Genomic DNA, 21,117 nt, shown 5'->3' with positions numbered 1-21,117 from the left:
AAAGAGTGCATGGAGAAGCTTGAGCCGAAAGGCAGGTCTCATTCATTATGAACATCTCGGAAATAAATTAAACTGTCTATTATACCCATTCGGTCATCTGCATTGGTCACGGATGATGCCGGATGGATGGAAGAAGGCATAGCTTCCTTACCAAGTATCATATACTTGTTCGTGTGAATACAACACCGATGGGGATGCGCGCCGCATAATCAGGACTTGCTCTTCTTCGCCTTAGCCTTGGTAGACTTGTCTTCTTCCTCACCGTCATCTTCATCTTCGTCATACGTCTTCCTCTTTCCAGCAACCCTTGTTGACTTTCTCGTGCCCTCCGTTCTCTCTTTTGCTTGCTTCTTCGGTGCGACTGCCTTCTTGGGTTCAGCAGTCTTCTCTGCTTTCTTGGCACCAGTTTTGGTACCCGTCTTCTTTGCACCGGTATTGGCTTTGGGCTTCTGCGCACTTGGAGGAGCTTCCTCCTCACCATCGTTGTTTTCCTTCTCCTCGTCTTTGTCATCTTCATTCGACGGCTCTTTCTCATCTGCCTTCTCTGTCTCTTCCTCCTCCTCCTCCTCCCTCCCCCCTCCTCCTCCTCCTCCTCCTCCTCCTCCTCTTCCTCCTTTTCTTCCTGTTTCTCCTCCTTCTCTTCGGTCTTCTTCTTGCCCTTGGACTTTTGTTGTGGGGCACCTTTCTTCGGCTCGTTCTTGCTTCCGGCTTCGTTTTCGTAACCTCCACCCTTCTTCTCATACTCTTTGGAGAGCTTGCTAGCCTACATGCCGCATTAGTCCATGTACAAAGCAATACGCCTCTATCATAAACAACTTCAAACCCACCTTCCAAGCACTCCATTGTCCCTTTCCGCCACCGTCCTTATTCGTCTCGTTCTTGACCTCCTCCTTCACTTTCTCTCTGAGCTTAGGGTCTGTTGGCTTTCCCTTGCTAGATGGCCTATGCATGGGACACTCATAGTCAGCACATGTTCAATATGTATATCTTCAAATTGACATCGTAAATTCTGCACACAATCAAGCGTAAAAAGCCTTGGAGCCCTTCTCAAACGCGCGCACGAGGCCAACGACAATACGGCGCAAAGTCACCATCGCGACACGAAAAAAAAAAGCCACGCCTACATACATTTTGCAATAATTGTTACAACAAAAGATTGGTCGATTTGGTATAAGTAGTAGAAGTAAGAGTTCAATTCGTAGGCGGGAAACAGTCGCGTCGCGGTCGCGTTCCGACTATGTACCTGCCCAGGTGTGCTTAGTGGCTTTGTTTTGATACCAGTAGGAAGGAATGACATCACGACTCCTGAATTGGCTCACAAATGCACGTGCGCTAACGTATACTACCCCCTTCCCACTCCGGTTTCCTGGGACGCTATCGAATGCTTAGCGAGAAGAGAAGTTTAATCTCAGCTTGCAATGCCACGAGAACCGCAAAAAAAAGGGTGGTGTCATATGCCTATGATTTCGATACGCGGTACGAATGGAGGATAGTATCGTGTTCATGTGTACTCCAACAAGACCCCCGCTAATAGGGCAATCATCCGACCGACTCAAGCACTGTTGTGTCCTATCTTCGTTCGGTTGCTTTCCCATTACTACCTTCGCTTCTCTGCTCATCTCGCTTGAACTTCTTCTCTGAATCTTTGATTATCCTCTCTGCCTCGGCCATGATATCGCTTCCTACCCTCCATCCTCGAAGTATTACACCCTGCTCGCCGAGAACTTGTTCCGCATGCGCCCATCTCTGGCGCCAAAGCTGCTCCTTCTTCGTACCATACTGTTCGCCCGCAGCACCGTCCAGCGTACTGCCGGTGCTAGTGCGATTGATACCTTGCCGCGGCGCGGCAGTAGAGAAGGGCTGAGATGTTTGCGCAGACGTGACTTGAGGGCGAGTGTGATATGGTATAGAGGGGGCGTGTTGCCACGCTGTCGATGCTTTGGAGCTTACGTAGGATGCTGCGCTTGAAGCTGTATCGCGGTTCCCGCGGCGAGGTGGAGGTGGAGGCGGGCCTTTACGAACACCGGTGACGTCTAAACTGGACGCATTGGAGCCAGGCTCGTCTGTTGATCGTAACGCGGGCAGATTACTGTAGACAGACCACAACTTGTCACGAGCCATGCCAGCGTATGACTGCTGATCTTGTGATGCTTGACTCTGGTAGCTCATAGATGGCTTGGGGCCCACTGGAGGTCTGGAAGGTGCTGAAGTGTTTGCGCTTTTAGAGACACCATCTTGCTGTGCGAGCGGGCTGGACTGGCTGACTGCCGTTGAGGTCTTTCGGGGTTTAGGTGGCTGCGGCCGTGAGTTGGAGGAGGGTACGGTATTAAAAGATGTAGACTCGCTCGACGGGCTTCGTAACGCGACTGGCTTCTTAGGAGGCGCAGGCGCAGATTTCATACTTGCGTTCGATGCCACCGATGAACGATGTCGTTCGTTGTCAGCCTGGGTTTCAGTGTTGAATTTCCTTAGCGCAGGCGAATCGTTTACTTCATCGTCGGATGATAGGTCTATCAGATTGGCTGGAGGACCTCGCAGTAATGTGCTTTGTGGAGAGGGCCTCCTTTGAGGCAAGTTCGGCTTTTGCTCGTTATCAATCTGCGGAAACATCGACTTGGAACGCTTGTTGTTGTTGTCCGCATCCATGTCACGTAATGATGCTGCAATAGCAGCTTTCAATTCAGGATCGGTTTCTTCAGACGGCGGTCGAGCCTTAGTCGAAGCAGCCGAGCTCCCACCACTGGTGCGCTGGGTCGATGACGAAGAGCGATCGCCTGGTGAAAATCCAGTGGAAGGGTCGAAGAAGCCCGGGCTATCCGTTGTGGTAACATCACGAATGAAGACGGCAACGACTCGTCCTGGGTTCTCTAGGACGAAGTCTGTGTAAACCTCCAGATCAGCCTCACCACTATCTCCGATCAAGATGAAGTTACGTTCTGGAAAATCTCTTGCGATCTTGTCCAGAGTAACCTTCTTTCTCTCAGCCACAGGCTCGAATATGCCCTGAAGCATACCACTGTATTGCTTTAGATGGAATGAGCCAGGGGGTAATCCAGCTAGCTCGAAATATTTTGATATGACAGGATACAACTGCCAGGGAGAGTTGGAGACATAGTGGAACTTGACTCCCAGCTCTGCCATCCTGTTGTACCACTCTCTGACACCGTCGATGGTGAGATCAACGAGATCGCGGATGAAAACGTTGCGAAAGATTTCACGGGCGCCGCTACCAATAGCGGAGTGCTTTATCGTATCGTCGATGTCACTGATGACACTGATACCCTGCGAGGCAGTAACGATTACTTCTTCCGTTGCCGAGAGCTTATCTGATGCTAAGATGCGAACATGGGTGGGTACGAAGTCTAGAGCCGCGCTCATACTAAAATGTCCTGCGGCGTCGGTGTACACAGTCCTCTGTTTCGATATCTTCTCATTGTAGAAGAAGACACTGATGGGTGTATTGGCCATTGGTATGGCAAGGAAGTGTCGCAGGCGAGCCATCAGCCGAGCGTTGGCTTCGGCAAGTTCTGACGGGCTCATCTCAGAAGGTTGGTTCCATGACCCTCTCTTCTGCAAAGGCTTGATACTAGCCTCGCTTCTCATTGAGTCTTTAGATGTGCTGTGGGCGAGCTGGTGGGTCCTGCCGTTGTTGGGTCGCATACTGCTCCCGCTCTCGGTTCGGTATAGCTGGGTGTCGTCCAGGTCCCTAGCAGGCTTTTCACTATAGGCGCCGCGTGCCGCAGCCCTTGCCTCCCTCTCACCCCTGCGTAGAATTTCCTCAGCTTCCTTGGCTGCGATGGCTTCGTCCTGTTGAGCGTCGCGCAAGTGGGCTCGTTCGCGAAAGCCATGGCGTTGTGGGCTTGTATCCCGGCTACTGTCCGCAGACGACGTGGAGGGCGTAGCAGGCGCCTGTACACCAACAAGCTGCCGTGCGAGTCCAATGAAAAGCCTCTGCTTCCGTGACATCTGACCCCTATGTGGCGAGTATATCCAGCCACGAACATCGACATCAACGACTGCGTTGTCATCCTCGTAGTTGTTCCATTGCTGCTTCCAGAATTCGGCATCGCCGGCCCCGGTCGAGTCTCGAACGTCGCGCCCTTCGCCTTCGGTTTCTTGTATAGTGCCTGGCTGTGCTTCGGGCTTCCTCTTTATGTGTCTCCGAGCATAGCTCGGGAAGAGTATCATCTCCTCCCGGCCGCTTCTAACAACGGCTGCATCTGGAAAGCCGCCTGGTGTGTCATCCTCGTAGTCATATTGCGCCTCCTTGCTGCTCCAGTTGGACGCATACTGCTGGGTATATGTCTGCCTGAGTTCATTTGCAGCCTTGAGATAGCCAGCCAGCTTCCGTCGCCGTGTCCCAGGCTCTCGTGCCTCGTAGCTCTCTTGGTATGTCATTGCCTTCTCGCCTGATTCCGTGTTTCCGCGACGTTTGGCTATCTGCTGTCGTCGCAACCTTGCGGCATCTTCAAGGTAGCTTCGGCCGCTCAACCTCCGTGTGTAGCCTCGCAGGCGCTGGACGATACTCTGTTTCCCTTGGGCCTTGGCAGCCTGACGGTAGACGATATATTTGTAGATGCGGGACTTGGCGCTTTGCTTGAGTGAAGGGAGCGTCTTGTGGCGGAGTTTGGAGAGGTGAAGGCGCGCGCGTGCCTGACTCCTGGGGAACAGGTAGCGGAAGAGAGAATAGGGAGCGTGGGCGACGGGCTTGCGGCGAAAGGGCGATTTGGGCATTCAGCCGATTCAGCGGCTGCAGCTGTCCTGCTTTGCTGAAGGATTGATATGCGCAAGCTCTGAAGACATCAGACGCACGTTCTAGGCACTGATGATGCTCCAATTCAGCTACATACGACGTCATGTGTGGAGGTGCATGCCCTGGTGCGCCAGTCGGCGTGCTTAGCCACGCAGCCACAGCTGGGGTATTCTGGCACTTGCAGCATCTTGTTTGGCAATTCACCATCATTGCACAGCGCAGTTACGTATCAGGTCGCTCAATGGTATTATCTGCTTCTACCCTAGGCAATGAACTCACCAAGTTTCAGCGTTTCGATAATGCCACGTCGACCGCCTTGTTAATACCCGGCACGTCCTTTTTCAATGCATCCACAATCTCAACCCACATCCTCCCACTCAGCTCCTTCATCTCAGGCCCTGTCAAGCTCGGTCCGTTCGGCTGAATCTTGTCGTGTTGCCAGAACCTTCCGTGCAAACGTTCACCCTGTGTCGTCCCACTCAACACCATGTTCGCTCCAACAGCAGGTGTTCTCATGAACAAAAAGATGAGGAAGAAAGCCAATATGTGTACGCCAGGGAAGAAGTGATCGCGACCCAGATCGGTATTGACCCAGCCAGGGCAGATGCTGGTGATGATAACATCGCCTGACGATATCTCGTCGGCAAGCTTCTTTGTAGCGTACATGAGGAAGACTTTGGAGAAGCTGTACTGACTGCCCTCCTTGTGGTTTTCTTTCTTGTTGTAATGGTCAAGTACGCTGATTTCTTGACGGACCTCTGTCGCGACAACGGCGTTCTGATGCAGACCAGAGTTGACAAACTCAAGAATCGGGATTTTAGCAGTATGTTGTTTCGATTCTTTTAGTTTCGGTACAAGTAAAATGGCCAAGAGGGTTGTAGACAGTGTGTTGACCTGTATATCTTCCTCCCACCCATATCTAGACTGTATGAACTGGACTCGTCGAGTGCCAGCATTCAACACCGCTATGTCCAGATGGTCAAGCTCATTTGCGCGGTTTGCAAAGGCCTCTACGCTGTCGTAGGACATCATGTCCAACTCCCAGACTTCCAGCTGATCGCGGCGTCCTAGCCGAGCCTCCAAAGCAGATTTTGTCGATTCGCCTTTCTTCACATCCCGTGCTGCGATGATGACTTTGGCGGCACCTAGTTTTGCAAACTTGAAGACTGCCTCTACACCGATACCGGAAGTCGCACCTGTGACAATAATGTTCCTTCCAGTATAGTCCTCGTGGACTTCTTTCGGTGGTGTGATCCATTTATTCCTGAAGACCCTGAACATAGCGACAGCCTTCGTGGACACAAGTATCGAATGTGAGTGGTTTACCGGTGGCTTTGATTAGAGAGTGCTGTTGCGGAGACCGATGTTGGAACTTGATATTGTCTGGCGGACAGAAACACCATTGAGCGAAGATGAAGAAGAGAGAGCGCAGGGACGAAGGGTAGCCTTTGATGTAGCTATGTTGCGGCGTAGCTCGGCTCCGATTCGCCCATTCCTATAGTCTAACTTTCTCAACTGCACAACGATGGGTACTGAACAGAATTATGAGAGCGTCACACACTCGAGAGAAACTGATCAAGGTTCCCGCTTGATGATTACAAGAAGGCAAGGATGTCCGTATAATGCGTTGATCTGAATGTTTGAAGCCGCGCAAACACTCGTCTATTCAGGTAGACGGATATCTTTTCCACGAGCTTCCTTCCACGACACTACCAGCCTTGGGCAGAGGATTCTTCGTGTCGTGGCTGAGTGCAATGAGATACAAGTGCTAAGTAGAAGTTGGGTAGTAGACCACTCGTGCCTTCCAATGTTCATGACTAGCGGGGCTTGGCATACGCGAACGGTTGGCGATTTAGGGCAGCGTCAACGACGTAAACACCGAGTGAAGGTAGAATAACACGTACGCCGCCTCGCCATGGTAGCGCCATATCCATCGTCCTCTCGCAACCGCTAAACAAACGTCACTGCTATCGTCCTACCCGCTGCGCAACTCTACACACAATGGCTTTCAATCAGCGCCCACCCCGAGGCCCCGCGCAGGCTGGAGGTGCCCCGAACATGGCCCCGGACTTCAATGCTATGCTTCAGCGCTCTATGCAGGCACCTGGACAGCTACAGCCCCAGGTCTCAGAGCCTCCACGAGGGCCATCACCGTCTATTGGTGAGGCATCACCGCCGTCGGCAGGCACAATGGCGCAGTGCTAATACCGCCCCAGGCTACGAAGGCGTATATAGTGCCACTCCACCACCGCAACATGGTCCAAATGTGCTTGGTGGTGCACGAGGGCAGGCGCCGCCGCCAGTACTACCCGTTGATCTCCCACCGCAGGCCTTCTTGACTTCGGCAATGCTGCTGGATATGGTGGACAGTATGGAAACACCTTGCATGGAGCTTCAGAGGATATCATGTTGACATATTCCAGAGAAGGTTGACGTGTTACTGCGCGACGAGAAAGAGTACATTGGTATACTACGGTCATACGACCAATTTGGTGCGTCTACCACCAACCCTCCCAAGCTGCCGTCACACTAGCTGACATCATACAGCCAATCTTGTTCTCACGGAATGCTACGAGCGAATAGCAGCCCGCAACCCTGACGCATCACCCTCTTCCGACCCCTCTATCCCACGTTGGCTGATACACGACGTCAAGCTTCCTGGTGTAATGACTGTAAGAGGCGAGAACGTCACCATATGCGCAACCGTCGACCTCGACCGAGAAGAGCACCCGAAAGGCGCAATGTTCGCCGAGGAAGATCAAGTGCGGGCGCTGGCAGCGGCCCAAAAAGCAGAGAAAAAGGAAACCGATTCGCGGAAAGCCAAGGCGTTGAAGCAGGCTGGCATTGAGCCTGGATTTGGCATGCAAGGGTAGTTCGACTGCAAGCAGAAAACAAAAAGGCAAGAAACGGGGAAAGGGGGATATGAATTATGACATGAATGCATTCGTGGTATGGGAAGGGGAATCATTATGATCTCTGGACAGCTACGTTTGGCTGTGGTTATGATATCAATGATACCAGGACACTATGTCCACCTGCGATGGGGCAACTTGTCGATTCCGAGTCTTTGGAGCTTTGACTCATATGGCTAGAGTGATGTCTCGTAACGTATGAAACATTATAGGCCGACTGTCGTCCGTCTCGAATTCCGTGATGTGCCTTGACTGATTTGACGTTGCCTAGTTTGTGCGGACTAATCAATTGTTATTGAAGTAGAACTGAATTACGCTTAAAAGTCAGCATGTTCAGAAGATTTGGGGCCCCGGTACTGCGCCTTTTGCTTCTGTGTTCGAGGGTCCTTGGGTATAGAATGCTCTTTCAGGACTGAAGCTCATCCCATATGCATAATCACGGATACTTTGTGCTTAAGCAGCAGGGACGCAAGACGTTTCTAGCTGCGACTTTGGTCATGGAAAGTATGTATACGGATTCATAATGTGGGTTTAGAAAATACACCTCTATTGTGATTATCACTACCCAGACTAGTTGGCAGCATTGTGCTGCCCTGCTTCAACAGCAGTTTGGGCTAAAGGCGCTTACTCTTCTTCGTTAGTATCATACGTACGTGAGCCATGGATGCTCTTGAGTGTCTAGCGCATGCCGTATTATTGATGCATGCAGCAGTGGCAGCAAGCCCTAGCGCAAACTGGTAGCGACGATGCTCAGTGGGTATAGTGTGAGCGTATGCTTGCCGCTCCATGGCTTCATTGGACATAGCATAATCTCTGTATTGTGGACATGGCAGAGTGGCAGAGCGGAAGAGCCGAAGCGGCAGTCCGAGCTAACGAGACCGAGTCTTCGGGCGAAGACTGCAAAGAGCTGCTTTTGTCCTTACCAGAAGGAGCTTCCACACCAGACGATAACACAGACCAGAGTATAGCATGGAGCGCAGACGATGTAGCAGAGAGCTAAAGACGAGAGTCGTTTTGTACAGACCTGTCCTCATCTCTGTTATGGTGTGGCTACAGCAAGCTATGTGCTGTCAGATGCAGCATGTAGCTTACTCCTGCATCAGGCTCCACCAGGGTACATGGAGCTGCGCCTGGTAGGTATCAAGCCCAGCCCAACAGCAGATGCTGAGCCCAGCCATCTGGACAGCACTACTCTGCATTCCACCAGAAAATGTATGTGGCCGTCAAAGCCGAGCTACCGAGCATATTCGCGTGATCGTAATGCGGTGCGAGTGGAGCCTTCGACATAGGCACGTCGGGTTCGAGGTGGATACGGTGGATACACGTCTGCAGTGAAGTGTATTGTTGACGGAGCTACGTTCGCTTCGTGGAGGGGTCATCGAGCGGTCCGCCTCGTTGCTACGATGAAAGTGCACGTCGTAGAGACAAGATCTCTCATGTCACTCTGCTGCGCCACGGTCGTATCACCATACGGAAGCCTACAGTCAATATACGATACGTTCGTGAGTTCCACTTACCGCTGCTGTTCGGGAGTCTCGCCAGGGAGAGGCATATAGTCGCCACGGCCCAGCAATCTCATCCTAACGGCTATCGTGGACTATGGATAATCCCATGGAGAGCACCAGTTCGCAGCTCGCGATAAGGCTCACAGCATGGAGAACGCAGCGTAAACTCTGAAGGGGAGTATGGCCGGTGTTGGAGCAGCCTACAGAAGAGAGCATTTGTCTAACGGCGGCTAGTGCTCGTCCTTTGTGGGTCTTGGCAGCTCACCGGAGTGAACGACTCTTGAGCAAGGAACAGAGCTTCTTGCACAAGGCCAAAACTAACTGATATCATAGATGATATATGCTGGGCTGCAGGAAAGCCTTCAGCCATCGCCAATAATGTTCTAGGCGCGCAATGTGTTTCGTCGGTTCGCACAAGGCTCGGTCCTGTTGGAGCATCCTCTAGCGGAATTCCCGAGTTGGTTGGATTTCGAATTCGAGAAATGCGAGCATACGTCCAAGTGGCCGTCTAGATGTCGATGTGAAAGGAGCTGGTAGACGCGATACAGCCATGCGGGTAGTGGCGACTGTGCCACCCAATTCACTCCAAGTGAAGACGCGTAATAGTGGAGTGCATAGCGCGTGTTGCAGTCCGTTCAACAGGGCGGGGAGATGTAGAGGGTACAGAAGGCCACTGCCCACAAGAGTTTGAAGAAGGGATGTGGGTGTGGCTGCCCTTTGACATGGATGAGGGGAGTACTAGTTGCTAGGGTACCATACTTTGGAGGCAGTCACGTCGGACACAATCTGTCACCAGCCTTCACGACCTTTTCATCTTCATCATCGAGCCATCATCCAACTCGTTGTCGACATCTAAGATGCCATACCTGCCCATGTTCACCGACACGGTGGCTTGGTTGCCACACCAGCGTGCGACTCCTCTCTAATGTCACGACGCTCCCGCAAAAGCGTCTCCGCCAGCGAGCTGACAATAGACGTTCACGCCATTAACCTCTTCATACTTTTAGGCGCGACACTCCAGGCATGCCCGCTGAATTCTGCAGGCGATGGTTATCCATTACCGGCTCTTCTAGCGATGGGTAGGAGTGCCACGGAGAAGGACTAGACCTACATGGTGAGCAGCTCACACGACGGCAGGAACATCCAAAAGACCAAGGAATCTGATCAAGTCTCTAAAGGACACACCGATCGGCTGTCCTTAGCTGCGTCATACAAGACCGCTTTGCGCCCACACACCTCGACTCCACGATCATCGGTCCTTACCATGCGACGACGTTGGCACGTGCCATACATACATACATACAAGAGGTACTATCTTCGACTGTTAGCAGCGAATGAGTTGTGCCTTCTTGGAACGACACAGTATATAAAGTTGTGGTAACTTCCAACACTGCAATGCATTGTTCTTAGTTTAGGACATGCAAGTGCGCAGCTTCAAAACAAAAACGCCAGAGAGAACCGGAAAATTGACGCAGGGTCTAGAACCAGATTGTTTCCGACTCTTTCGAGATTGGGCCATATGCACAATGCACGAGGACGGAAAAGCCACCACGCCAAGACCAGGTGCAGGCTGTGTGCCAATCAACAATGAGCAGCCATCGTCGGAGAATTGAGACGTGTGGAAGACTGCAGGTACATGGAAAAGCAAAAGATATTGGAAGTAGGCAGAAGCTGGGTCGGACGGCGCACCACATCCTCAGCACTGCCTTGGCTACGTACCAAAGCACTATACACAAGATCGAGTCGAATGCGCTCGGTGTAGCCGCACCGAGCACTGCAGTCGTATAGTCGGCTTCTCACGAATCGATATCTCTTGCCGATGCGTCTCCTCGAAGCCTCCCGCAGCGATTGCACAAAGATAGCTGGCTGAATCCTATCGCGCTCCGTCTCATTGTGAGGTGGTTTCGCTAGCTCGCTCTATCCTTGTTATCCATACCGCGCCTTGTGGCTGGGGTATCAGGCTCGAATACCAAATGTTGGTCCGGTGTTTCTTTCTCGACTTTGAACGCGCGCTGTAAAAGACAGATTCCCTCCGATGGCTTAGGTTCTACACATCCCGTATTGGATCGTATGGACGAGTCTCGCTTGGTGAATACTCCGTTCGCTGTGGGCTCGATGACTGAACGCTGCTATCCGGAGGCGACTGGGCCGTCTGTACTTGTATTGGTGACCCTGATCCTGATCCTGACCCTGAGCTTGTACCCGGCATGCCTTGTAGCATGCTGCCGGCTTCTGCGATATCGTCTGGATTAGCTAATGTACTTGTATAGAGCGTCACTATAGCCGACCGCTAAGTTGAGTCACCAGAGTCGGGCACCAATGCACATACCGTATTTCCGTTGGATGTCTCGAAGAAGTTGCGACACACGCCACTTCAGGATGATCATCTCGACGGGCGGGATACCTTCAGCTCGAAGACGGGTATTGATCCTCTCCAGCATTTGTTCTTTCTCGTTCGCGGGGATGAGGATCCATCTTTTCCAGTCAGGGTGCGCCTCCGCAAGCTGCCTGGCCTCGTCTTTGGTTATGAACTAGTCTCGTTAGCCAAGCATACCCTTGCGACAAGAACATACCTACGTAGAATCGGTCCCATTGTTCCTGGCTGTGGTTTGCAGCTGTTCGGGCCTCTTGCACCGTCGCATTTATCCGAATACTCATGGCGACTGGACGACCTGGGGACAACGAACGACGCTCAAAGAGAGCCAGCTAGTTTCTGGAATCACAGGAAGCAAGAGGAGTTGGAGATTTTAGGGCACCGCGGTCTACCCCCCGCTTCCGCCTAGCCTTGGCGAGATTTTGTTTTGGGAGAGGCTGAGGTGAGGAACTGCGACGGTGCTCGCAGGGCTCGGGCCTTAGAAAGTCGGAATCGGCGGTGGCTGAAATGCTTGTGCGTCATTCTCGAAAGGATGTCATTGGCAGAAAGCACTTCCAGTAAGAACGGCAATTTCTTATGCGTCTTGTCTTTCTATGATACTCTTACGAGACGTTGGTTCTCGTGTCATATTGCCCTGGTGGTGAGCCGCGGACGACGGACGATCAGCCACTGCTGTCAAATTTCATGCCGTACGCCCATTTGAATGTTCCAGCACGGACATTCGGTAGTCTTCGGCAACACCACGTTCAGTAATTCCATGAACGATGCGATTGTTTTTCTAATTGCGGCCAACGTCTGTGGAGATGTGTAGCACAAATACAATACAGGCCGTCGAGCAGCATTCAGCGCAAAGCAATCGGTCACGCGTGGTTTCGCCTGACCAACACGAAGATTATTCAGGAGGTGCGCATCCTTGTCAGTGAGAACGCTCTGCCGCAGCCGAGCGCGGAAAATTCGATACTGTACGCGTTCGGCCGCTATGGTCGATCAACCGTGTACGCGGACCCGGGGTCAGACTTGATAGCTCAGGTCACATTTCCGGCCCTAGCCGGCCCGAGCCTCAATGTGCAGCACGTTCCAGGGCTATCCTAGAGAAGAGCTGATGTGTGGAATAATACACCACAACACTTTGCTTTGCCCTCTTGTCTTATTTTTTTTTCACAACCAGATCCTCAAATTTGGGCCTGAAACCTGCCCCAGGACAGACTTCTCCTTGCTTCATTTAGTACGACGTCCCTGCTCATGTCCTTTTCTAACTCCAACGGCGACACTGCGGGGCATTAAACTGGGACGGCAAGTTACGCCGTGCGCTTTCGACTACTGATTCCCACGTCTTACGCCACGCCTCGCGTGGGACTAAGACAAGCAACACCAGACTCGTGGTCATCGCCCTCAACGCTACCTTCGGTTACGCCACGCGACAGCACTAGCTCAGATCTTAGTTCTGTGCATCGCTACACAAAGTCAGCTCTCTGCAACCCATAAGCAAGATGCGGGTTGCATGGCATGGGGAACAATGCGCGATTTCTGCCAGATCAGGCTTGAGTGCATCATCGAGCATGCGACTGTCTGTACGCATGTTCCGAGTTGGAAAGGTGCAACACAGCTCTTACCAAAAGGATCTTGACCCCGATCCTTTGTCCCACTATTGGATGACTCGAATCCAAGTTTCACCGCCCACGTCAGGTAAACTCACCGGTGGTTGCTCACTATCGAGGTCTGACTTGCTGACTGTTGGCGGCGTTGTTAACTTCGACTATATTGCATAGCTCCAACAACCCCCACGCTAGGTGACCGTTCCACATGATTGCATCTGCCATCCCATCACCGCCTTGATAGAACTGCTTGACTAACACACAGTACTTGGTTTCGAGGCGCCCTTTGGTGGACAGCATTTCGTCAGCAAATCTCCTCCAGCTACACCAACCCAGTGGTTTTTGAGAAAGCAAGAAATTCGATGAAATTACAGGGTAGAACCTTTCCGAAGGCCTTTTCGCGACCATTAGTGTGGAGATGGGAGGACCATATGAGGTCATCGCTATCCTTGCCTTGGTCCTTCGACACGAAGTGCCAGAGTAGTTCAGTGGCACACGGTTCGGCACCATTGATTTGTGTCACATTGAATCGGTCTTGACCGTACCGCTTCCCAGGACATGAAATGGGAGGACCGGCACTAATATCTCAGCTTGACGACGTGCATGCAGACGTTAAATGCGCACGTGCAATCCTGCAGCCTTATGCTCGACATAACCCAGAGAACGCGGGCAGCAGAGAAGATTCGGATAATAAATTTCTTCTTCTCAACGACTTCTTCCGTTCTTCCAATATTGTCCGAACCTGGGGCTACTCGCGTTTACGGCAGGCGGCCACCGGTTAATGAACCCCATTATCGTACGGATTACTGGATCAGCCTTAGTACTTCTTTTCCATATTATCTCTGCAACAGTTCTTCTTGCTTGCTGCTCTTCATTCGAGTTTTCATCTCCTCATCACGCCCTCCAGTTTTTGTCAGGACGCACACGGTCGTTTCAGTCCAACCGGGTGTATACAACCTATGCATTCTACCTTTTAACGCACAACGGGCGCTGAGAATTCTTCACCGAAACTTCAGTGAAGCGAAACCTGGTTCATCCAAATACCCCGAGGCTGAATGGGCTTGTCGAAGAGTAAGGCTACTGAGCTTGCGGGTCCATTCTACGTTCACATTCGATGAACTTGCAGTCTGGAATGTTTCTTTCGTCATACAGAAGAAGTATTTATGATTCTTCTTACTGACAAGTCTTGGTCGCGTAGTCATGGTTATTTTGTTTTCCCCGCTTCGTATGTCGGATATGATTCGCGTTTCATTGTGATGCTGGTTCCCGGAAAGATCGTCACGGATATATTACATCGTTGGCTAGCACCGGAGGAATTCAGAAACATTGCCTCCTGTCCTGCGCAGCTGTCGCAGAGTCTGCAAATTTGTCTCTCACACATGGCACTTGGGAAGAAATAGTCTACTAGATGCGATGCGGAGTCTGTCGGTCCGTCGCGTTCATGCCAAACATGGTAATTGGATGGAAGCCCCACTCGTCTTTAGTGCACCAATTGCGACTATACCACGACCTTGGCTACTATGCTACCCCACAAACTAGAGCCGCTTCGATGTACGATTTCCATATAATCTAATTTGAGGCGGAGTGTCTTGTGCCGCTCTGATTCAGGTAAGTATTGACTGTAGTCGTGATGAGTACCTATAAGTGCTCTTCGGAACACCATAGCTGGACGCCTACCAACAGCAAACTGCCAGTTCAGCATCATGAAGCTGCTTTCAATCCTCTCGCTTTGCGCAGCTGCGGCAGCGTTACCTGCAACAATTGATCTAGCACCACGAGCCTCAATCTCAAAAGCCGATGGCCTCAAGTTCAACATTGACGGTGTAACCAAATGTGAGTTTGTAGACCGCTAATCACTTCCACATCGCTCACACCATCACAGACTATGCTGGTACCAACTCTTACTGGATCCCTTTCCTGACAAACGACAACGATGTCGATGTGATCATGGGTCATCTCGCCACTTCAGGCCAAAAGATTCTCAGAGTATGGGGTTTCAACGACGTCAAGACTATCCCTGGTTCCGGCACAGTCTACTTCCAGTCCTTCTCGGGGTCCTCTGCCACCATCAACACGGGCGCAAATGGCCTCCAGCGACTCGATGCCGTAGTCAAAGCCGCAGAAAAACATGGCATCAAACTCATCATCAACTTCGTAAACAACTGGACAGACTATGGAGGCATGGCCGCCTACTTTTCCGCCTGCGGTGTGAGCAGCAATGCACAATGGTACACAGCAGCCAAATGCCAAGGTATGTACCAGAGCTACATCAAAGCCGTCGTTGGCCGCTATCGCAACTCCAACGCTGTGTTTGCATGGGAACTTGCCAACGAGCCCCGCTGTAACGGCTGCCAAACGTCGGTATTGACTGAATGGATCCGCAAAACGAGCGATTATATCCGCTCTCTCGACTCAGACCACATGATCACCGTTGGCGATGAAGGCTTTGGTCTCGCTGGCGATGGTTCTTACCCCTACCAATTTGGCGAGGGCATCGACTGGGAGGCAAACTTGAAGGTGGGAAATATTAGTTTTGGTACCTTCCATCTCTACCCTGACAGTTGGGGCGTGAGCAATGCGTTTGGCGACGGCTGGATCAAGGCGCATGCGCAGATTTGCAAGAAGCTCAACAAGCCGTGTCTGTTTGAAGAATATGGGGTGCCGAAGAAGGAAGACCATTGTCCTGTGGAGGGTGGCTGGCAGAAGACAAGTTTGTCATTGAAGGATAGTGGCATGGCGGCGGATTTGTTTTGGCAGCTGGGTGACACGGTGAAGAGTACTGGGCAGCTGACGCATGATGATGGGCACACCGTCTACTATGGCAGTGCGGATTGGAAGTGTTTAGTTGATGATCATGTCAAGGCTATTGGGTAGAATATTAGAGTGACAGAATACCAGGGGTTTGGTACCGATGACTTGAATTCTAATGTTGGTGCTTTCCTTAGCTCGCAACGCGAAGCATGGGAGTTTGTGGGGACGCGTGCGGCTGAACACCAACACCTCCAACCTACCTGGCACCGCGCGTACCCCTCGCCGCACCCGATCGCCTGTCACCAAGGGCCGCCATGCAGCACCAGGATTACTAAGAGACCCTGATGTCGCCTACCCATGACCTGACTCTGATTGTTTGCTCTACTGCCCGTGGCACACTGCAAACTATGGAAAGAGAGACAAGCGTCGTCAAGCTTCCTGAACGGCTAGACACGCTCACAAAGCGCAAGCAGCAATGATTGACACCGGTCAGACGAGGTAATATGGAGACTATGGACCACCACAAGGCACAGCAGATGGGCCTGGATGTAGTTTGGGGGCCGTAATCCTGCGCCACAAGCGAATAGCTTGCAGACGCCCAGTGACAGCTGAACGTGCGTGCGACGACTGCGGACAGCCGGGTCATAGTAATCCTTTCCAGCCTTACTTCTCAGGCTTTTCACAGATCGGCCTGACTATGTCGTTTCTCTTTGTTGCGACAGCCCATCTCTTTTAGTCCCTATTGTGAATTCTTCCCGTCGCATCTATCCTGAGCCACTCACCTTCAGCCCCAGGTTGTACAAACGCGACCCTACGCAGCCTCCCGCCAATACGGATCGCAAGAGCACCCTAAGAAGAGAAGGCTGAAACATAGGCAAGAACAAAGAGGAGCGCTATACGCCAGGCATCATGGTCGATCGCCGGCCACTCATGCAGGAATCCTCGGATCTTTCTGAGAGCTCAGACAACACACCTGCACTGCCATCGCTCGGCTTCTCCAACAACTCCCACACCCTCGGCCTTGCTACCCCACCGCCTGCACGACCAACCTACGCACGGCACCACAGCGATACTACCGCCATCGGCCGCAATACACCAAGCATCGTACAGGAAGAGGATGAGGAGGAGGAGGATATCGCGGATAGCTTCCAACGAGCCAAGGACAGTGGGTTGGGCATAGCAGCATCTGGTGCGACTACCCAGACTGCCAGACGTGTCAGCATACAACCCATCCCGCGACGAGCCGTGGGTCCTGGCCCTAAGAGCCCGCCCACAAAGAGCACTGGCACCTTCTCGCCTCCAGGTTCCGCCGATCCATACTTTGGAAGCTTTCCTAAAAGCTCGAATGAGTCCACACCAGATCTGCGACGAGATAGGTTCAGCCCTGACGTAGGCAGAGCCAGTCCCGACGTCGGCACATACGAAGACTTTCGGCAGGGCATCCTGAAGAATGCAAAGCAAAGCAACACCAGTGTGAACGAGTATGAGACATACATACATGCCTCTGATACTGATGGGCTCAGAGGAGGTGGGGCAGCACCATCCATCAAGTCGGCATACGAGAATGACTTTCGCCCAACACATGAATGTGCGACCACTCGAGACTTCTACCACCCACGCTTCACCTGGCTCAACTTATCTCTGATCGTTATTTCGTTATTCTCGTGCCTGTTCTCAGGCATCTTCCTAGCTCTAGCTATCCGCGCACCTCACTATGGACGACGCATCACTAGTCACGGTCCCATTACGCCTTCCGATGCTATTCTACTTACGACTGTTATGGCTAAGCTTATTGAGTTGTCCTTTGTCACAGCCTTTGTAGCGTTTCTTGGACAGGTACTTAGTCGAAGAGCATTCATGAAAGACCATGGTCGAGGGGTTACGCTTTCAGAGCTTAGTATGTGGAGATGGGTTGTTCAGCCTGGAACTCTAATCACGCACTGGGAAACTGCCAAGTATGCTGGGCTATCTTTCCTAGGTATATTGAGTTTACTGAGCGCTATCCTGGCGACACTGTACTCGTCCGCGGCTGCAGCTACTGTCCAGCCTATGCTGAGAGATGGCAACTGGGACAACGGTCTGGTATTGGCTGGCCGGGTCAAGAGCGACTTTGCGAACATCAACTACCTCAAGCAGATGTGCCAGACACCCATTCGCACTGATAAGAAGGCTCAAGGAGAGACTTGCCTACAAATGGAACATGCTGGCCAGGGATACCACAATTTTCAGCGCTACCTCTCGGACTGGGATCTATCAGCCAGAAACGGCAACGGTACTGCGATCCAGGAGCTACGACCCCAAGGCTTTGGCCTTCTATACGAAAACACCACGGTCACTGGCCAATGGGTCGACATCATCAATACCACTGAGGTATCCAAGAAGTATGGTAGAGCTATCAACAACGTAACAATGGCAATGCCCCACTCGGGTGTTTTCGCTGCTGCCCGCGACCAGAGAAACGGGATTCTGCAACCTGAAGAGCTGAACTCTGAAGGAACTTACTCATTGCGAGCTTCGGTGCCGTCACCAATCTTGAACGTGTTATGTGTCAATATGAACACGACGGAGTTAGAGCCTATTGTATATGCTACATGGCCCAACGCTGAAGAGGTCAACCTCACTTCATGGGGAAATGTCCCCGGTATCAGAGATAACGCGACCACATTCAACACAACTGTGGTGGATGAGATTTTTGGCTGGGACGTCAATGACACAACCACGCTCAATTCGCCTCCTGTCTTCGGCAAATACCCTTCTTCTTTTAACACAATCTTGAACCATTCTAGCAACGCCTGGGGACGACCTGCGATTTATCTGCTGGGACAGGGTGGGCCAGATGACGTTGGTATAGATGGGACAGGCATCTTTTCACTATGCAAGATACACCTTACAGTGAGGCCGGGATGCAGTACACGACACAACGTCACAGGATCCGGTGCTACCATGGAAGCACTTTGCGAACAACCTGATGACAAAATGGCTTTCGTCGAGACGGGAGAGTCAGTCAGCGTCAATACCAAGGGCGTTGCTAACTGGCGCGACATAGGTACTGACTGGGCGAACAGTCTCTCACTCGGCACCGGTCTCATGGATGCAAATGCGAGTACTTCCAGACTTTTGACACAGTTGATATTGAAGCCTACCGATCCGGATCCTGAAAATCTGAAAGTGGACCTAAGCGATGCGATACCCAGCATAGGGGAGGCCATAGCCGTCTTGGCTGGATGTACCCTGCTCTTAAGTATGATAGATACGCCCTTTGTCACGTTCTGGGTACGTAAGCTCCTTCTTTCCATCTTGTCTCCTTTGCTGACATGAACCATAGAACTATACACATCCTATGCTCGACGAGTACCAAACTCAATTCTTCAAAGCATCTCTCAAAGCTCAACAATATGCATCCGGCGGCATGCCTGGTGCTTCCAGAGCATGGGTACTCATACTTGCGCTCGTCTTCGCCATGAATATCTTCGTCCTTATCTACTTCATTCTCCATCGCGGACTGGTGACAGACTTCTGCGAGCCACCAAACCTTTTCGCCCTCGCCGTCAACTCTCCTCCCTCACACGTTCTCGCCGGATCCTGTGGCGGTGGCCCAGAAGGCAAACAATACATGGTGAACTGGTTTGTCAACCATGAAGGTAGCCATTTGTATATGGAGCCCGGCGAAAAGTCACATCTCCTCGGTGATCACGGGCACCCGCATGTGCATACACATACTCATGGCCACACCCATAGCCATGGTTCAGTACACGAAGCCGCCCCACGAGAGGTCAAAGCCAGCAATAACTATTTCTCTCATATATCCGAGGTGATTAAACGACGGTTAAGCAGGAAAGACTCCAGACCGACAAAGCTTCGGCCAGCAAGTGGTGTAGAAAGTCTCAGAGCCTCTGCGACTGCAAGGCCGGGTAGCATAGCGTCAGCGGACTATGAGATGGAAGATGGACATACGAGGACGTCGCGGCAGTATCAAAAGTTGGCTAATAGGAGGAGTGTGCTGTGAGCTTCGACTTTACATAGCAATGTCTTTGCGCGTGTATATAATGTTTATACCTAATGAATGGATCGATGGACCTGCATGTCTTCTTTCTCGAATACTGTGCACTTTCCGCGTTGTGAAGTGAAAGGTATTTGGCTCACCATCAACCGTTCATACACCTCAATCGCAGTGGAGGAGAGCCAGCACCGGGCCGAGGGCGAGGGCATTCAATTCCTGTAAGTACTATAACCACAGACTTTGCCCAATAACGCGAAATGTGTCACAAACCCCGGATATTCACTTCAGCTACAGAAAGTACGTGTTTTTAGGTAAGCTTACACATATGGATAGTGATGACTTCCTTGTGGATACCCTTGTATCCGCTCTCCACCGACCCTTCTAGTCATCTACTGTCGATGCTTTCGGTCTGATCGATTATTCAAGTTACTCGAGCTATCGCGGTTTAATGTTGTTTCGTAGAATGCTGGACTTGTTTGCACGCTGTCTTGAAATAAGAGACGTTGTCTCCCTCTTTGTACACAAATCCGATAAGCTGGAGGAGTTCTCGCGATTCACTTGCTGATACAACATATGCATGCACTAATGCCAGGCCGAGGGAGCCGTTGACGTCGATTCGTTCATATTTCACCAATGAAGCAGTAATCAGTGGAAGAGGCTGGCTCTTTGTCCTATCATCAAAATTGAAGATACACATACCCCGCTTCGACGTGTAAGTAACTGGGCCGGTGTGGAATACAAGCTCATGGGTGGTGGTGTGGAAACCCTTGGCTCTCCAGATGTGGGCGGGTGCTGTCTTCGAAAAGTAACGTTCTTATCATCGCAGAGACAGTTGGTCAAGAAGTCTCAAGAACGCCGACCACCACATGAACCGTGTCTTGGCAATGCTTTGATAGAGTTCATCAGTCACTTTAGAGTTAGGATAGTAGACTTTGGGAATTACGCGCAGCTGTAAATATTATATGAGAATGAGGTTCTGGCAGCGTGCCAGTCCATCACCATGGCGATGAGATTGACAGCATTGTTAGACACATTGGGACTGTAGCATATCTCTCTAGTCCAGAGGTGGGGCTAATAGTAGTCTATGGGAGGACTATTCGTACAAGGTTACTGATATTGTCAGAGTTAGTCCGAGTCCGAGTCTTTGCAAGATACACATCTTGCCAATGGTCGACGAAGAGTTACAAGTAGAAACGAAACAGATCAAGTAAAGAATCACCGAGCTGG

General features: G+C 51.5%; 7 protein-coding genes across 7 annotated transcripts; 3 read left to right on the top strand and 4 right to left on the bottom strand.

Moving 5' to 3' along the window:
• Positions 1–209: 209 nt before the first annotated feature.
• ALTATR162_LOCUS4066 (uncharacterized protein) lies at positions 210–950 on the bottom strand (the record flags this gene model as incomplete). The annotated part of the gene is made up of 3 exons (XM_043311676.1): positions 210–535; positions 682–763; positions 828–950. 3 exons carry the CDS (start codon positions 948–950, stop codon positions 210–212), a joined length of 531 nt encoding a protein of 176 aa, XP_043167611.1.
• Positions 951–1,569: 619 nt separating this feature from the next.
• On the bottom strand, positions 1,570–4,734 carry ALTATR162_LOCUS4065 (uncharacterized protein; the record flags this gene model as incomplete). Its single annotated transcript, XM_043311675.1, has 1 exon — positions 1,570–4,734. One exon carries the CDS (start codon positions 4,732–4,734, stop codon positions 1,570–1,572), a length of 3,165 nt encoding a protein of 1,054 aa, XP_043167610.1.
• A 304-nt stretch (positions 4,735–5,038) lies between these two features.
• On the bottom strand, positions 5,039–6,034 carry ALTATR162_LOCUS4064 (uncharacterized protein; the record flags this gene model as incomplete). Its single annotated transcript, XM_043311674.1, has 1 exon — positions 5,039–6,034. One exon carries the CDS (start codon positions 6,032–6,034, stop codon positions 5,039–5,041), a length of 996 nt encoding a protein of 331 aa, XP_043167609.1.
• A 720-nt stretch (positions 6,035–6,754) lies between these two features.
• Positions 6,755–7,626, top strand: ALTATR162_LOCUS4063 (uncharacterized protein; the record flags this gene model as incomplete). Its single annotated transcript, XM_043311673.1, has 4 exons — positions 6,755–6,914; positions 6,970–7,122; positions 7,177–7,245; positions 7,301–7,626. 4 exons carry the CDS (start codon positions 6,755–6,757, stop codon positions 7,624–7,626), a joined length of 708 nt encoding a protein of 235 aa, XP_043167608.1.
• Positions 7,627–11,470: 3,844 nt separating this feature from the next.
• ALTATR162_LOCUS4062 (uncharacterized protein) lies at positions 11,471–11,828 on the bottom strand (the record flags this gene model as incomplete). Its single annotated transcript, XM_043311672.1, has 2 exons — positions 11,471–11,701; positions 11,748–11,828. The coding sequence occupies 2 exons, from the start codon at positions 11,826–11,828 to the stop codon at positions 11,471–11,473; spliced, it is 312 nt and encodes a 103-aa protein (XP_043167607.1).
• Positions 11,829–14,842: 3,014 nt separating this feature from the next.
• On the top strand, positions 14,843–16,013 carry ALTATR162_LOCUS4061 (uncharacterized protein; the record flags this gene model as incomplete). Its single annotated transcript, XM_043311671.1, has 2 exons — positions 14,843–14,972; positions 15,022–16,013. The coding sequence occupies 2 exons, from the start codon at positions 14,843–14,845 to the stop codon at positions 16,011–16,013; spliced, it is 1,122 nt and encodes a 373-aa protein (XP_043167606.1).
• Positions 16,014–16,799: 786 nt separating this feature from the next.
• Positions 16,800–20,112, top strand: ALTATR162_LOCUS4060 (uncharacterized protein; the record flags this gene model as incomplete). The annotated part of the gene is made up of 3 exons (XM_043311670.1): positions 16,800–19,163; positions 19,216–19,531; positions 20,063–20,112. 3 exons carry the CDS (start codon positions 16,800–16,802, stop codon positions 20,110–20,112), a joined length of 2,730 nt encoding a protein of 909 aa, XP_043167605.1.
• Between the last annotated feature and the right edge of the window lie 1,005 nt (positions 20,113–21,117).

This window comes from Alternaria atra, assembly GCF_907166805.1.
Source record: "Alternaria atra isolate CS162 genome assembly, contig: 23, whole genome shotgun sequence".
NCBI lineage: Eukaryota > Fungi > Ascomycota > Dothideomycetes > Pleosporales > Pleosporaceae > Alternaria > Alternaria atra.
The sequence above is the reverse complement of the archived record's forward strand: the minus strand, read 5'-3'. Positions and strand labels throughout refer to the sequence as shown.